Source organism: Desmodus rotundus, chromosome 12 (assembly GCF_022682495.2).
Source record: "Desmodus rotundus isolate HL8 chromosome 12, HLdesRot8A.1, whole genome shotgun sequence".
Taxonomy (NCBI): domain Eukaryota; kingdom Metazoa; phylum Chordata; class Mammalia; order Chiroptera; family Phyllostomidae; genus Desmodus; species Desmodus rotundus.
The window spans coordinates 38,514,547-38,532,250 of record NC_071398.1 but is presented as its reverse complement, the minus strand read 5'-3'; the positions used below and the strand labels follow the sequence as shown (position 1 = coordinate 38,532,250).

General features: G+C 49.4%; 1 protein-coding gene across 4 annotated transcripts in view; it reads left to right on the top strand.

Annotated features, from left to right (window-relative positions):
* The window catches only part of AKT2 (AKT serine/threonine kinase 2), a 49,893-nt gene that overhangs the window by 23,321 nt on the left and 8,868 nt on the right, over positions 1–17,704 (top strand). For 3 of the 4 annotated variants that reach the window (XM_053914480.1, XM_053914481.2, XM_053914482.2), the window contains exons 3-7: positions 366–431; positions 3,861–3,989; positions 5,593–5,704; positions 16,442–16,595; positions 17,017–17,148. In XM_053914480.1, coding sequence (XP_053770455.1) covers positions 366–431; positions 3,861–3,989; positions 5,593–5,704; positions 16,442–16,595; positions 17,017–17,148 — 593 coding nt within the window. The remainder of the gene's footprint in view (positions 1–365; positions 432–3,860; positions 3,990–5,592; positions 5,705–16,441; positions 16,596–17,016; positions 17,149–17,704) is intronic. The other variant, XM_053914483.1, reaches the window with a different exon arrangement.

The window sequence follows — 17,704 nt, the reverse complement described above, 5'->3', positions numbered from 1 at the left end:
TTATTTAGAGAGAGCAGAGAAGATAGGGAGAAAGAGAGGAGAGAAACGTTGATTTGGTCACCCCTCGCAGGTGCCCAACCAGGGACCAGGCCCACAACCCAGGCCTGTGCCCTGAGTGGGAATCAAACCAGCAACCTTTTGCTTTGTGGGACGATGCTCAACCCACTGAGCCATGCTGGCCAGGGCTGGGTCATATATTCTATATTTATAATCTATAGTGTGTTCTATATTTGACTTTTAGAGGAAGTGCCAAACTTTTCTATAGGGCTGCACCATTTTACATTTCCACCAGTAATACACAAATGTTTCAATTTCTCCACATCCTCACCAACAATGTTCTTTTTCTTTTCTTTTTTAAATTGCAGCCATCCTAGTGGGTGTGAAGTGGTATCTCATGATTTCGATTTGCATTTCCCTAATGACTAATGACGGTGAGCATCTTTTCATGTGCTTGTTGCCCCTTTGTGAGATACATCAATGGGCTGCCTCTCACACGCCCCCAAACTGGGGACCTGGCCTGCACGCCAGGCATGTGCCCTGACTGGGAATTGAATCTGTGACCTTTCAGTTTGCAGGCTGGTGCTCAATCAATCTCCTTAGCCACGCCAGTCATGGCTTTTATTTTATTTTGATACTTTTATTTGCACAAAAGTTATTTATTTATTATCCTCACTCAAGGACAATTTTTCATTTCTTTTAGAGAGAGAAAGGGGGAGAGAGACAGAGAAACATTGATCAGTTGCCTCCTGTACAACCCCCACCTGGGGATCAAACCTTCAACCTAGTCAGGTGTGTGCCCTGACTAGGGATTGAACCAACAACCTTCTGGTTTGTGGGACAATGAGCCAACCACCTGAGCCACACTGGCCAGGGCTAAAAGTTTTTAATTTAAATGAGTCTACTTCATTTTGTTGCTTATATTTTTTGTGTCATATCTAAGAATCCATTGACAAATCCAAGAAGATTTACTTCTGTGTATTCTCTAAGAGTTTTATAGTTTTAGCTCTTTCGTGTAAGTAGATCCTTTTGAGTTAATTTTTGTATGCGGTATATGGTATGAGGTGGGGTCCAACTCTGTTTTTCTTTTTTTGCATGTGGATATCCAGTTGTCCCAGCACCATTGTTGAAGAGACCAGTCTCTTCCTGTTTGATGGTCTTGGCACTCCTGTTGAAAATCGGTTGATCATGGTTGGTTTGTTTCGACAATTCTATTCCCTTGCTCCATATGTCAGTCCTTACACCACGCTGATTCAGTTACTGTAGCTTTGTAGTGAAATCAGGAAGTGTGAGGCCTTTTCCTCTGTTCTTCCTTTTCAGTGTTGTTTTGGCTGTTTGGGACCCCTTGCTGTGTAAATTTGAATTCCACGTATATTTGAGGATTGGTTTTTCCATTTCTGGGGGGAAAAAAAAAAGCAGTTGGAATTTTGGTAGGGGATGTGTTGAATCTGTAGTTCACTTTGGGTAGTATTGTCATCTTAAATATATCCAGTCCTCCAGTCTGTGAACACAGGATGTCTTTGCATTATTTAGGTCTTTAATTTGTTTCAGCAATGTTTTGTAGTTTTTATTGTATAAATCTTTCACCTCCATATGCTATTGTAAGCAGAATTGTTTTCTTAATTTCTTTTTTGGATTGTTCACTGCTGGTATAAAGAAACACAACTGGTTAGCCTGTTCTTTTGCTGAATTCATTCTATTAACTCTAGTAATTATTTTGTGGATTCTTTGTGATTTTCTATAAATAGAATCATGTTATCTGCAAATAAAGGTAGCTATACTTATTCTTTCACATTGGATGCCTTTATCTTTTTCTCTGACTAAAATGTCCACTTTCACCACTGCTCTTAAACACAGTACTGGGCGTCTTTGTCTTGTTCCTGATCTTAAGGGAAACTTTTAGTCCTTCATTGATAATAATGTTAGGTTTTCATAGATATTTATTATAATGTGGAAGAAATTCCCTTCTATTCCTAGTTTGCTGAGTATTTTTATCTTGAAAGGATGTTGGATTTTGTTGCGTGCTATTTCTGCTCCAGTCAAAATGATTTTGTGTCTTTTCTCCTTCGTTCTAGTGACGTGTATTATGTTGAGTGATTTTCACACACTGAACCACCCTTGCATTCTTGGGATAAAACCCACTTGGTCATGGTGTATAATCCTTTCAATCTGTTATTGAATTTGGGGTTTTGGTAGTTGTTGAACTTAATATACATGGAATCATTTAGTACCTACATTTGACAGAATTTGGTAAATTAAAATCTACAAAACAGTTAGGACCGTATATGGCCCAAAGTACCACTATAGTGCTGTCTAGTCGTCATCAGTGTCAATAAACGGATAGCCCCATGAGAGGAAACAGAGACTCGGAGGAGCGAGGGGACTTGACTAGTGTGCACACAGCAAATACAGCTCAGAGCCCACATGCTGTCCTGTCTCATGTGTGCTGGTGAGCGAGGCTTTGGCCCACTCTGTGCACAGTGAGCTGATGGTGGAGGGCATCTGGGAGTGCCTGTAGTGTGCTGGCTGTAACCTGGGTGCTTTGTGGTTGTGATCTTACATTTTTTTAACAGTTTGAGATAGAATTTTCATACAATAGAATTCTGCCATTTAAAGTGTACAGTTCAGTGGGTTTTAGTGTTGAGTTTTGCATCATCAGCCCAATCAATTTTAACCCATTTCACTACCGTTCTCCTGCCTGCTCTCTTGGCCACCCTCCTCCTACCCAGGTGCCCCTTGTGAGGCAGCGTCACACCCGCTGTTCATGTCTACAGATTTGTTCAGTCTGGACATTTCGTATGAATGGGATCCTCTGATCTGGTTCTTCTTCTTGCTGTAAATGATGGTTCATTCATGGTGTAGCCTGTGTCCATACCTTTCTTTCCATCATCGAATAGCATTGCATTATGTGGGTGGCCGTGTTTTGTTTATCCGTCCATTGCTGATGGACTTTGGGTTTTTACTTTTTACTATTATGAATAATGTTGCTAGGGACATTTATGTATAAGTTTTTGTTTTATCATCTCTATTTTATTTTGGGGGAACTTAAATAGCATTTTATTTATTTAAAATTTTTTATTTTGTTGATATATAATTGACATACAATATCCTGTTAGTTTCAGGTATACATCAGTGATTTGATATTTATATGTGTTATGGGATAATCCCCATGATAAGTCTAGTCAACCATCTGTCGCCTCACAGAGTTTCTGCAGTGTTACCGACCGTGTTTCCTGTGCTGTACTGCACATCCTCACGACTTCCTCATTTTGGACCTGGAAGTTTGTACCTCTTAATTTCCTTCACCTATTTTGTAGCCCATCTCATTCTCTTCAGCAGCCCTGTGAGGAGTGGGTCCTTGTAAGTGTGTGCGTGTGTGTGTGCGTGCATGTACAGGGTGCTTGGATATTCACGGCTAGAACAAATAGAAGGGGTCAAGGGACACTTGGAGGGCGCAGCAACATTTATGCCCGGCTGGCACAGTGTTGTGACACTTGATCCACCTGTATGGCTGTACTGGTGCATACCAGCCCACGGGGATTTGGCCTTACAGGGCCACAGGGCATGTGTGTTTGGAAGCCTGGGCCTCTCTCTTGGGACTGGCCCACGTGCTGGCAAGGATGGCTTGCTGCTGGCCACACACTGAGGCAGCTGGTGCCCTGGGATACTGCAGCAGGCGCCTTCCTGCCAGGCACGACCTCTGAATCACTGGGCCCAGCCTGGCGCCAGCCTTCATCAACAGGGGCTGCCTCAAAGGTTTCTCTCAGAGAGGCACTCTCCCGCCCACCCAGGTGCCCCTTGTGAGGCGGAGTTACACTGGGATGTCTGCCCTGACCTCTCTCCCTCCCCCTGCCTTGGTTCAGGTGAATACATCAAGACCTGGAGGCCCCGGTACTTCCTGCTGAAGAGTGATGGCTCCTTCATTGGCTATAAGGAGCGACCCGAGGCACCTGACCAGACTCTGCCTCCCCTAAACAACTTCTCTGTTGCAGGTACGTTTTGGGGAGGGTGGGCCGGAGTCTGGGTACTCAGAGAACAACTGGCAGGCCATGGGGGCACAGTGGCCGTTCTTGGGGTATCGGCCTGGCCAGGGCCCTTGTGCCCTGTCTCCTACCCTCCCCTGCTCCACCTGCCTGTAAAGCAGGAGCAGGGAGAAGCCAGGCGTTTCCCAGCGCCCAGCCCAGGCAGCGCTGCCTCTGTGGTTCTGCTGCTGCCGGCCAGGCCCTGGGGTTCCGGCTGGTGTCAGGTGCCTCTGTGCTCTGTCAACAGCCTGCTTCTCTGTCCCTCTAAACTAGAGGCAGCCCTGGCCTCCCGCTCAACTGACTACAGGGCTAACCTCACATCCTCCATCTCCTCTGTGCTATCTGAGGTGCTGCCCTCCAGCTGGACCCTGGCCAGGGAAAGCTTGGCAGACCCAAAGCCCTTGCCTGGATCTTGCAGAACTACAGTTTTGCTGCCAACGCTCTGCCCCCTGCTTCCTTCCTTCCATGCTGACCTGATTGGTCACCAATCCTCAGTGTCCCACCTCCTAAGAATATTTCAAAGACACCTCTATCTCCACCGCCACTCCTTAGCCCAGACCACCATTCTCTCCTACCTAGCTCCCTGCTCCAGCTTCTTGCCCAGTCTCACTCCTACCCGCTTTCTCTGGAACCCAGCCCTGGTCCCCTCTTTGTCCTGGTTGCTTTCCCTGTGTGACTGGGACAGGGCTGTCCCAGTCCTGGCTTCTTGCCTGAACTGCCAGCCTGTCTTGAGCAGCTTCCTCCACATTTCTCCCCGGGTGTCCTCTAGGTCCCTCATGCCCACCACGTCCCAAACTGGCCATCTAGTTTCTTCCTTTGTCCCCCAACCTCCCACTCCCTGTCTCCATTTCAGGGAGCGCCCTACTGCCCCCTAGTCCTCAGGCTGCAGGCCTCAGCCTCATCTTAGGTGCTTCCCTCTGCTTCCCTTCTGGCCTGTCTGCCTGCCTGCCCATCCCTGTGGCTCTGGTCTGGTGTAGCCCCTGCCTTCTCCCTGGGCTCCCAGCGCCCATTCTCTCATCCTCTACACAGCAGCCAGAGGGATCTGTCTCAATATATCCATGCCCCTTCTCTATTTAAGCCTTCCTTAGCTCCCTTTTGCCCTCAGGACAAAATCCAGATTCCTCACTGTGCCCCTGAGCCCTGCAGGCGGGCCCTTGCCCACCTCTGCAGCCTGTCTCACTCCTCCGGCCAGGGGCAGAATTTGCCATTTCCTAGGGGTGCTGGGCCCTTTGGCACCTCTGGGCTTAGTGCATGACGCACCCTTCTGTCTGACTGACCATACTCCCTCTTCCTTCAGGGCTCAATGTGGAGATGCTCCTGTCCCCGGTTCCCCCTATCACAGTCCTGACCACTGAGCCGTCATTGTCTGGTGGTTTCTCCCCCATCCACACACATGCACCAGATCTTGAGCCCTGTGGGGGCAAGTCCAGGACTATCTACGATATGCCACTCAAGTGTCTCCAGTGCCATCTGGCATGGGGCCAGCACACAGGAGGTAGCTTGGGGACTATGGTCTCCAGGACAGCAGGGCTGTCCCCTAACTGTCCTGTCCCTGTTCTTCCTCTGCCTACAGAATGCCAGCTGATGAAGACCGAGAGACCACGGCCCAACACGTTTGTCATACGCTGCCTGCAGTGGACCACAGTCATCGAGAGGACCTTCCACGTAGACTCTCCAGATGAGAGGTGAGTCTGGGCCTCTGTGCGACTGCCCTTTGAGAGTGGCCAGGCCTAGTGAGGGGAAGTGGTGCAGGTGGACAGGTTACCTTGGGGCCCCCCTTAGCAGTTTTCTGTCCCAGCCCTTCTGGGGTGGGGGTCTCCCCAGCTGGAGCTGGGAGGAGCAGGGATTCTCAGGCTTCAGACCTGAGAACTGGAAGGTGCATTGGAATCACAGGCAGAGCTTGTTAACAAGGTGGAGCTTGGGGCCACTTGAGGGCCTCTGGAGATCTGTGGATCCGTGGAGGGCAGGAAGCTGCAGTGCTGATGAGCATCTCCACTGACTTTGAGGCAGGCCTTCCAGATACTTGACGTTAAAAAGATCAGTGTAATAGTCAGAAGAGATGGTACAGGTTTACCTAGTTCAAAAGTCAAACCATATAAGGAAGGTGTCTGGTGAAAGCTTCCCTCTCCCTTCTGCCCCACCTGTACCCCAAGTTAACTGCTCCTCTGTGTCCTCCAAAAGCTTCGTCCAGTGGGGATAGGCTCACTCGGATGGAGCCTTGCACGCCCTACTCCCCTTGTTCTTCCTTCTTACACTAAAGGTGGTGCTGCCCACAAACTGTTCTGAACTTGCTTTTTTACTTACCTCATCGTGGAGAATCTTTGTGCTTCCGTCCGTAGCAAGCTGCTGCTGCTGCATTTTTGTGGTAAACGGCTGCACGTGTGTTCCCAAGTTTGTAGAGCAGTTCTGTAGGGATGTTGATGGGTTGCTTCAGCCTCGGCCCGTTCCGGGCCGTGCCACAGTGCATGCAGTACCTGCGTCTGTCTCGCTGACGCGTGTGCAGGTGCGTCTGTAAGATGAGTTATTGGCTGGAGGCCTGCTGGGTCACGGGGAATGTGTATTTGTGATGTTGACAAGTGTGTCTGTCGGGCTTGTCGAAGCGTGTCCACGCAGCTCTGTGTTTGCAGACGTTTGGGGTTTTACCCATCCGATCGGTGGGGAATGGTACACCAGGGCGGTTTTCACTGGCCTTTCCTCTGTGGGTGAGTTCAAGTTCCTCTCATGTGCTCAAGGGCCATGCGAATTTCTCTCTCTGGTTGTCTGTTCGTATCCTTTGCCTATTTCTCTATTGGGTAGTCTTTTTTCTTATTTATTTCTGAAAGCTCTTTATATATAAGAAAGTTTAGCACTTTGTAATGAGAGGCAAATTTTTTTCCTCACTTTGTCCCTTTTCTTTCTTTTTTTTTTTTTTGAAAAATAGTCTTTTAGCTTTTCTATGGGATGAGAATTTAACTGACCCCCTGGGGAACCCCAAAACAATGCCATTCAAGAAAATGTTCTGCCATGATAGAAGTGTTCTGTACTTGCAGTGCCCAAGAGAATGCCTGTTGAGCATTTGAAGTATGGTTAGTGCAACTAGGAGATGGGATTCTTTTATTTAATTTACATTTAAAGAGCTACATGTGGCTAGTGGCCGCCCTCTTGGACAGTGCATTTCTAGAGCATACACAAAACAACATCACAAGACGCGTTACCACTCTGTATTGTAATTATTGTTGCGTACCTTCCCAAGGTTAAAAACATACTCACCCCACCAAGGGGAACAGAATTACCATCTCTGCCCAGCTGAGCTGTCAATGCCACTAAAAGCCAGTTAGGACCAATAGGTGCATAGGGCCTGGGTGTTGGGCTGAGTTTTGAAGTACAGGTCTGAAAGAGTCGGTAACAGAGATAGGAAAGAGGGACCAGCATGTGTGGAGTCCTGGAGGTGAGACAGCTCGTCATTCCAGGGACCATAGTGTGTTTTGCGACACCAAAGAATCAAGGGACAGAGGTCTTGGAAGGGGAGAGGTGGAGAGCCTTGAAGCTGGTGAGCTCAGCCAGGGCCTGGACTCCAGAGGGAGATCCCCACGGGGTTTGGCAGGTGGTGAATCAGTTGGGGTTTGTCACAGGGTTTCTGAAAGGTTCAGGGAGATGACAAACAGGAAGCCCTTGACTCAGCAGTAGCTGGCACACGGTGTGCAAGCCTGGAAAAGGATCTGTGTGGCGCCGGCCAAGTGTTTCTTAGGCAAGAGACCCCCTCTGGTTTTCATTGTGGTAAGATGCCATGCCCTTCAGCGTGGGCAAGAGTCCCTTTCTTAAAACTGGGGTCCCCCAGTCAGGCACTGGCGTCTTCTAAGAGTGAGGACTTTTCTCCTGTGGAATCATGGTACCGTTATCACATTTGAGGTGATTCTTTATAAAAATATTTGGTGACAGCCTCTCCATAGCCATGCCATTCTTGAATTTCCCCAGTTGTTCTCAAAATGGTGTTTTACAAATTAACATTTATTTAAGGTACATGTTGTGTGTTTGGCCTATTTCAATTTACGTCAGCCCTTTTCTCCCTGCCCTCTAGCCCCCAGCTCCCTGGTTTCCACCCTGTGACGTTGTTTTTTTTTTTTTTTTTTTTTTTTAGCCAGGCTAATTGTCTTGTAGAATGTTCCACACTATCTACGTGTCATATTACTGCCTTTTGGGTCTGTTTACTTTGGTCTTCTGTGCATGTATTTCCTGTAAACCAAGAATTAGGTCTGGAGCAGGGTTGGCAAACTACAGCCCAGCCTCCTGTTTTGTAAATAAAGTTTTATTGGACCACGACCGTGCCCATGGCTGCTTTTTCCCTACTGTGGCAGAGTTGAGTACTTGTAATAAGAGACCATGTGGCTGGCAAAACCTAAAATATTTTACTGTTTGGACATTTACAGAAGTTTGCAGACTGCTGGCCTTGGCAGGTATACTTAATAGTGTATTACATTAGTGTGATCTTTTTTTTCTTTAAGTATGTTTTATTGATTATGCTATTACAGTTGTCCCAGTTATTCCCCCTTTGCCCCCCTTTGCCCCCCTCTGCCGATACCTACCTTCCCTCCAGCGTCCTCCCCCCCCCACCCCCATTTAATTCATGTCCAAGGGTCATGCATGTAAGTTCTTTGGCTTCTGCATTTCCTATATTATTCTTAACCTCCCCCTGTCTATTTTGTACCTACCATTTATGCTTCTTATTCCCTGTACCTTTTACCACATTCTCCCCCTCCATCTCCCAGCTGATAACCCTTCAAATGATCTTCATATCTATGCTTCTGTTCTTGTTCTGGTTGTTTTGCTTAGTTTGTTTTTGTTTTTGTTTTTTAGATTCAGTTGCTGATAGTTGTGAGTTTGTTGTCATTTTAATGTTCATTGTTTTAATCTTTTTCTTAAATAAGTCCTGTTAAAATTTCATATAATAAGGGCTTGGTGATGATGATCTCCTTTAACTTGACCTTGTCTGGGAAGCACTTACCTGCTCTTCCATTCTAAATGATAGCTTTGCTGAATAGAGTAATCTAGGTTGTAGGTCCTTGCTTTTCATGACTTTGAATACTTCTTGCCTGCAGAGTTTATCTTGAGAAATCAGCTGACAGTCTTATGGAAACTCCTTTATAAGTTACTCTCTGCTTTTCTCTTGTTGCTGTTAAGATTCTCTCTTTATCTTTAACCGTTGGCAGTTCAGTTATGATGTGTCTTGGTGTGGCCCTCTTTGGGTCCAACTTGTTTGCTTCCTGGACTTGTATGTCTGTTTTCTTCACTAAATTAGGGAAATTTTCTTCCATTGTTTTTTAAAATAAGGTTTCAATTTCTTGCTCTTTCTCCTCTTCTGGCATCCCTATGATTCGGATGTTGGTAAGTTTAGAAATGTCCCAGAGTCTTCTTACTCTCTCTTTGTTTTTTTGAATTCTTGTTTCTTCATTCTGTCCTGGTTGAATGTTTATATCTTCCTTATGTTCCAATTCATTGATTTGAACCCTGGCTTCCTTTCCTTCCTTGTTGGTTCCCTGTGGGTTTTTCTTTATTTCACTTAGTGTAGCCTTTGTTTCTTTCCTTAGGCTTTTGTGGTACTCACTGAGTTCTCTGAGTATCCTTATCACCAGTGTCTTAAACTCTGCATCTGATAGGTTGACTATCTCTGTTTCTCTTCGTTCTTTTGCTGGGGTTTTGTTCTTTCATTTGGGACATATTTCTTTGTCTCCTCAATTTGGCAGCCTCCCTGTGTTTGCTTCTGTGTATTAGGTAGAGCTGCTTTGACTCCCTGTCTTGGCACCTGTTACAGTGTTGTATGGGGTGGAGCCTCAGGTAATTGCCAGGGCAGGGGCAGCCTGCTTCACTGCTTTGTGGCTTTGTGGCTTTGTATAGGGGGGAAAGGACTCAGAGAGGGGTCAATGCCACTGCTTGACTGCTGGAGGTTTACTCAGCACTTACCCCACTTCCAGTCACCTATGCGATGGCGCCCCTCTACTGTTGCCGTAGTGGTGATTCCCAGAGTGGGTGGGTTTGCATACATTCTAGGACCCTGCAGACCTTTTAAATGGACTTCCCTGAGAGACTGGCAGTTTCTTCTGCCTCCCCAACCCCCACTGATTTTTACAGCCAGGAGTTAGGCTCTCTCCCCAGGCATCCCTAATGTGAGAGTGCTTGTTCCGCTGGCCGCGGCCGCCTGCTCCCCACTGCCTCGTCCTGCTGCCACACCACGTCCTCTCCACCCCTTTTCCCTGTCTGGATGAATATGTCTTCTTTAAATCCTTGGTTGTTGGACTTCCATACAGTTCAATTTTTTTGCAGGTCTGGGTGTTTTTTGTTTTGAAGTAGTTGTAATCCTTCTTATGGTTGTGCAAGGAAGCGAAGTGTGTCTTCCTATGCCTCCATCTTGACCGGAGTCCCCTAGTGTGATCCTTTTCGTGTAAATCTTATAATTTCTCTGCCTAGAACTCTGAGGGGCTTTTAGTCCCACTTGGAGTAAGTGCCATGTTCCAAAGTCAGTGCCCTGTTCTACAAAGTCCCACATGGTCCGGCCCCCTCTTCAGAATCATTTCCTGCCACTAGTTCCCTCACTTTAGCCACACTTGTCTCCTTGCTGTTCTTAAACATGCCAGACACACTTCCGACCTTAGGACCTTTGCACTTGCTGTTCCCTTTGCTTAGCGTCTTTTTCTCCCAGATGTTATTGTTCTTTCTCTCCTTAACTTCATGAGGTCTCTGCTCAAATGTCACCTTCTTGGAGTGTTCTGTCCTCCCCCCGTGTTTCTCTTACCCTTACCCTGCTTTATTTTTCTTCATAGCATCTGTCTACCAGATGTGATATTTCTTTGTTTTTTTTTTAATTTTTATTCATTGATTTGAGAGACAGACAGACAGACATCGACTTGTTGTTCCACTTAGATTCTTGTATGTGCCCAGACCTAGGATCAAACCCCCGACCTTGGCTTATCAGGACAACGCTCTAACCAACTGAGCCACCCGGCCTGGGCCACATTTTCTGTTTATGTGTGCTGGGAACATAAGTAGATGTTCAGTAAATGTTTGTTGAATGAATAAAAGAATAACTAAAGCTAATTCTCTGTTGGCCAGGCCCTGTTCTAAGATCTTCACGTGTACTAACTCATTTTACCCTCACGACATTTCTAGGAGGTAGCTCCCCACCCGTAAAACAGGGATGATGATGGTGAGGACGAGGCACAGGGAGTTACAGAAGAAAAGAAAGATCTGAAAGGCCTGAGTTCTCCCCACCAGGCATGGCTGGGTCTGCACCAACCAGCTCAGCCATCTGAGGGTGTCTGTGCGCTGAGTGGGAGCGCAGGTGCCCTCCAGCTGTTAACACCCCTGTAGGACCGCCCTGGTTAGGGAGAGAAGTCCCTTGTCTACCATCAGACCAGCCGCCACTTGTTACTCTGGAAGCTGTGCTGAGGACAGCCCTGCCATCTCTGGTGTACCGGGCTTTCCTCTTGTGTTCTTGTGTGTTCAGTCCTGCTCAGCAGGGCATCGTGGGGCTGGGGCCCAGGATCTGGAGTCAGACCGGCGCCGTGCCACTTTCTCAGTGGGGCTCAGTTCCCTGCCCATCATACAGAACAAAGGGGGAAGTAAATTCGAAAGCACTGCCCAGGCGCCCCATGGAATCCTGCGTGTTGGCACCTTTTCTCTCCTCCATCTCCTTTGCCACCAGCACCGCCTGCCCAGAGAGCTGCCGCAGTCTCCTCACACTCCCTCTCACTGCCCCTAGTCCGTGCCCCACACAGCAGCTGCTGACTTAAAACAGAAATCGATCCCCTCACCCCTACGTAAACCCTTCAGTGGCTTCCCATGTTAAGATGTAAATCCCTAACACAGTGGGACATGTGGTCCCCTGTGGTCTGGGCCTGTCCTCCCTCCGACCCTCATCCCCTCCACTCCCCTCTCTCTCGGATTCCGCTCCAGTGCACCTGTTGGGCCTTCGGAAGACATCCAGGCTCCCTCCGGCTCAGGGCCTTTGCCACGCGCTTCACCTGCCCGGGTTCCTTCCCTCCCAGCCCTCTGCATGACTGCCCCCTTCATTTCATTTCAAAGCCATGTGCCAAGTGCCTAGTCTGGGTGCTGGGGATAGTCCGTGTTCCAGGGACATCTGTCAAGTCCTGGCTTACATGACACCTCCTTGGAGAGACCTTCTCAGACCACCCTCTGAGAAGGGGCTTCCCGCTCCAGTCCCTGCCTTGGAAACTGTACACACTTACCTTCTCCATTAGGCTGGGAACTCCATGGAGCTGGTTTCCTCCCGCAGCCTCTGAGCACCCAGAACCAGGCCGGGTGCTCCGATGGCATCAGGAAGTACTGCTGGCTGGCTGCGGGGCGAATTCTCCCAGTCGTCCCTTGATGTACTCACTCTATGCCAGGCACTGCCCTAAGTGCTTTATGTCTGGTGTTGCATTTCACCCTTAAACTGCCCTCTGGTCCCTGCTCTACATGGCAGCCAACTGAGACACAGGAAAGTTAAATCACCTGTCCAGTGTTACCTCCAGGAGAGACAGAACTAAGATTCATGCCAGGCCATCCAGCTCCAGAGTCTATGCGCTCAGCCCGTGGACGATGCCCAGTGTATGTGGGGGGCAGATAGAGGCTGGAGAAGCAAGGCCACTCCGGGCCCCCGCTCCCAGCTCCTGAGCCTGTGCCACGCTCAGCCTGGGGCTGCATGAGGGAGCGTGGCTCCATCAAATGTGCCTTCCTGGCCTTGGAGCCCAGGGGAAGGATAAGAAGGCTCCTGGAAGTTCCTCTGAGGGAGAAGTGCTTTGGGGTCAGTAGGGGAATCTGGGTCCCTGGGCTGCTGCTTGTAGGCCATGCAGCTGGGCGCATGTCAGCCTCTCTGTCTCAGTCTCCTCCTTTGTCAAAGGAGGTAAATAACTGCCTACTTCATAGGGTTGTCAGGAGGCCTCATGGTGTTACCTCACCTGAAGTGTCTGGGTACTTTACGTGAGGTAAACTGTCCTCTTAGGAATTTTAAAATGGTGCTTTGGGTGTAAGACCGTGGATTAAAGAAATAGAGTGCCCCTGCCAGTGCTGGGCTTGTGTTACTGTTCAGTGTGGGGGTCCACTCTTGGGGGCAGTTTTCTTTCGTTGGGCCCCTGGGCTGTGGCATGATGTTCCTTCTCCCTGAGCCTTCCGGAGCGCACCCTGCCTCATCCCTCTGGGCCTCATCTGGGAAGGAAGCTGTAGCTCTCATTAGGGACTGGTGGCGGGTGCTAGGAGCCGGGTGGCTCTACCACAGCTGGCTGTGCAGCCTCCACAGTTGACTGCCCCTCGGTGTCCACATCAGAAACATGCCCAGCCTCCTCCAGTGCTCTAAGGAGACAGAATAAGGGTGGTGTCAGTGGAGCTGTTAACTGCTCTGGTTGTGTCTCTTGGGGGGAAGGAGGTTGGTTCCCCTGGGGGCTCCCCTTAGAGGTGTGGAAAGCATGTCAGCCCCAGCTCTGGGTGGGAGTTCCCCTCTGCCCCAGACACCATGTTGCAAACCCTTAAGGAGTATCCTGGACTGAGGCCCTTGATTTTTCTCTGAATTCTGAGTGCTGCAACCACGCAACCTCAGTCCAGTTGGAACAGGGTTGGGAGCTTGTTGGGCATTGGGAGAGCCCCGGTTACCCCCATCCAACCTCCTGCGTCCTGCTGAGTTCTGCAGGTCCCTGTGTAACTGGGTGCCTGAGTCAAGGTGGATAGCATACGCCCAGGCACCATCCGGTGTAGTTAACATCTTCCTCGAGTTGAGCACTTTCTATGGATGCAGTACTTTGCCCACGTCCACTTATCAGTGTCTCAGTGTCCCCAGCCCACCACGGAGGGTGGCAGACTGAGAGGTGTGAGCTTGCCTGGGTGGCAGAGGTGCCATTTGAGCTCCAGCTGGTGTCCTGGAGCCTGTGCTCCTGGTCAGAAACTCTGTGTCCCAGAGAGGCTGCTCCAGAGGATCCCCTCAGAGCTGCTCCAGAGGTCCTGCGGTGTGGGTGCACCGTTGCTTGTTTGTTCAGGCTGCCGCTGACAGCTGCCCGTGTTCCCCCTCGTGCATGACGACGAGAGCGTGCTGGGCATGTTAGTCTGCAGCTTGCCGTTTCTCGTGTGACAGTCTCTATGTGAGATGCTTGCACATCTTCCCTTTTTAATATGTCAGTATATCTCTTAGTAGATCTGTGATGTTTTTTAATCCGTGGTCTTACACCCAGCGTCAGCATTTTTAAATTTCTAAGAGGACAATTATAATTTGACAGTAAATCAAATGTGCCCTCACCCTCATTTTTAGAAATATAGGCATATTACTGTAGGCGCAGGGATTTATATTGTAATTGGCTCCAAAGAGGACACAGGGTAGAACTAGTTGAGAAATGCCTGCCTGAGGCATTGGGTCAGAGAGAAGAGAAGCCAGTACCCCAGGCCTCGGCGAGCTCCCTCTGGTTGTGCACCAGGCTTCAGTGTGCTTTGTCTGGGTGTGCACAAGGCCTGGGTGTACTCCCCACCTGTAGTGGAGGCGGAGGGGTGAGTGCTGTGTGTGTGTTGTTGGAGGACAGAGGAATTAGACTGTTCTTTGCCCCTGAGTCCCAGTCCTCTCCCTGGAGGCCACCTGGGCCCTGGGTCAAGACCATCATTTTCAGAGTTGTTTGTGCTTCTGTGAGTGTGTGTGTGTCAATTCCTTTTGTTTCTAACTCTAGTAGTGTGATGGTGTGCTCTGTTCTGCCCTTCCGTGTTTCACGTAGGAAATCTCAGGTCATCCCCAGTCTGCCACCCTGTCTGCCTCATTCTTTCTCTCAGCTGCAGCGTGCGCCCTCTCGACCTCACAGCGCCCTGTGAGCGCAGTGCTGCTGCCGTGTTTCCTCGAGTCCAAGGCACTGTCACCTGAAGACACACCAGTGTTTTATATAATACTAGGAAAAAGCAGTGCCCAGTTAAATCAGGACATGTGTCGTGGGATGGATGGAGTTTAGAAGTGTGGTGGAGCCTTGAACAACATAGGTCGGAGCTGCATGAGTCCACATATACATGGAATTTTTTCCAATAAATACTGTAAATGTGCTTTATCTCCCTTACAATTTTCTTAACATTTTCTTTTTTCTGGTTTACTTTATTGTAAGAATATAGTACATAATACATATAGCAAACAGAATAGGGTTTAATTGATTATGTTACAGTAAGGCCTCTGGTCAATAATAGGTTATTAGTGGTTAATAACCTATTATTAACCCCCTATTAGCGGGGAGTTAAAAGTCAATACGTGGATTTCCAACTGTGCAGGGGTCGGCGCTCCTCACACCTGTGTTGGTCCAGGGTCAGCGGTAGTGCTGTGCGGTGTGTGTGGAAATCGAGGCTCGAGGCGTGCAGCACAGAAGGCTGGCCTGGGCTCCACCTTGGAATCTCAGCCCAGCCACTTGCTCCTTATGTGACCTTGGGTAGGGGCCTCAAGAGTGCAGAACAGTTCACACCTGCTGCCTGGGGCTGGAGGGGGATTCTGGAAGATTCTGTGCTTCATTGGGGCTTATTTAAACCGCGGTGATTTTGGAGGTTGCCTGCTTGCACTCTCTGAATTTCCTTATTCCTAGCAAATGTTTTCTTTTTTCCACTGTTCATGTGGCTGTTTTATAGACATAAGCAAAATCCATAGGGGGTTCAACAGATATTGTGTTGGACCACCTAGAAAATTGCAGGGTGGGCCAAAAATGGGGGTAGGGCAGTTCGTATCATCCAGCCTCATGTTTTTTTCTTCTGGGCCTCTGGTCGCTTTTACTTATTTTTCTCTCTTTCCAGACAGAACAGTTTGCAAGTGTGAGAAGCAGATGCTTCCCCAGTGAATTTTAAATCACGAGTGACAGGCTAGTTTATTGTTCTTAAACCAGACTTCTTTTCTTGGGACCTGCTTCCCTGTCCGCCACCTTCTCCTCCACACCGCTTCCCCACCGGGAACCCCTGTCCCTGACCGTCCTCCCAGCAGACAGCCCCCTCCCTCTAGGCAGTCATGTCTGTGGCTCTTGCCTTTTAAGATCTTCAGCTACTCTGGCTATGAATGCTTCCTTTTACTCTTGGTTTTCTTGGTTAACAAAATGTTGGTCACTTGTACACTTGAGTTTGTTGTTTGTTCTGGAGGAATTCAGAGGAGCCTTGTGTCTCCCTCATTCAAGGCTCAGGGTGGCAGCTGGTCTTCCAGGAGCTGAGAAGAAAGGTGGTCTCCACGCGTTCATCATTTAATTGCTGCCTAACTTCAAGCAGCCCCTCCTGGGCCACAGACGGTCTCTGTCCTTATTCCACTCTTGCCCTCTCCCACCCGGGGGCCTGTATAATTTCAGTTTAGTCCCGTCAGCTCTCCCCAGTGCAGACAGATCTACCAAAGTGCCAAAGGGTTTTGGAGGGGGTGGGGCTCAGCCCTTCCTGCCCAGGTCTCATGGCTTCCCTGACCTGTCCCCACTCAGGGAGGAGTGGATGCAGGCCATCCAGATGGTCGCCAACAGCCTCAAGCAGCGTGGCCTGGGTGAGGACTCCATGGACTACAAGTGTGGCTCCCCTAGTGACTCTTCGGCGGCCGAGGAGATGGAAGTGTCAGTTAGCAAAGCGCGGGCCAAGGTGGTAAGTGCTCTGGGGGTGGGGGCAGCACTGCCAGTCTGTGAGCGCCCCTCCCCCACATCGTTGGCCCTGCCACCCTTGGTTTCCATGGAGTGTGTGCAGCGCCCGGCCCTGCCCGCCCGCCTGTAGCATGGGTGATCTCAGTGCGGATGTCCTGGGGCCACTCTTTGCCCAGCTCCTCCTATGAGGTCGGCTGCATCCGTCCACCCCCACGTTGGAGCCCTCCCAGGGCCTCCTGTCCGGGAGAGCCTTGGTCTGAAGGCCACAGCAGAGCCAGCAGTCGCTGCCCGGAGCCTCTCTTCCTGCTCATCCCGGAGCACTTTGGCAACAGTGTCCTTTGATTTTCCTTTTTCTTTGTGAAAATGTTCTCCCATGGGCCGTGCGCCAAACTGTGCTGATGGCCCTGCTCCCCCGACCCTGGCAGACCATGAATGACTTCGACTATCTCAAGCTGCTCGGCAAGGGCACCTTTGGCAAAGTCATCCTGGTGCGGGAGAAGGCCACCGGCCGCTACTATGCCATGAAGATCCTGCGGAAGGAGGTGATCATCGCCAAGGTGGGTGCTCCCAGGCTGCCCTGGGCTGGCCTCAGGGAGGCGGGGGGCACGCGTGGGGCCAGGACATTGCCACCATCTTGTTTCCCCACCAAACCCATAGCCCTGTGCTCGGTCCTGTGTGCCCCCAGCGCCCCCGTGGGTGCCTGGCGGGGAGCTGAGAGAGTCTGACGGGGCCTGGAATGGACCTGAGGGTGGGGGCTCGGCTCAGGGTGTCTCAGTAGGAGGCTGGGCCAGGAATGGGATTCTGTTCCTTTTTGTCCCTTTATTTGAAGTTTTTAAAATGGAAAATTCCTAACATACACAAAAAGTTTAAAAGGGAAAAATATGATGGACTCCCATGTAGCTGTCATCCAGCATCAGCAATTACCCACATTTGGCCAGTTTTGTTTCATTAGCCCTGCTCTCCCCTTTTCTTCTGGAGTATTGTAAGGCATATTTTAGACAGTGTATAATTTATCCATATGTACTTGGATAGGTACCTTTGACAGGTGAAGATTTTAAAGACTGTCATTGTGGTATTGTGATCATTCCCAACAAAGTGAACAGTCCCAGTGTC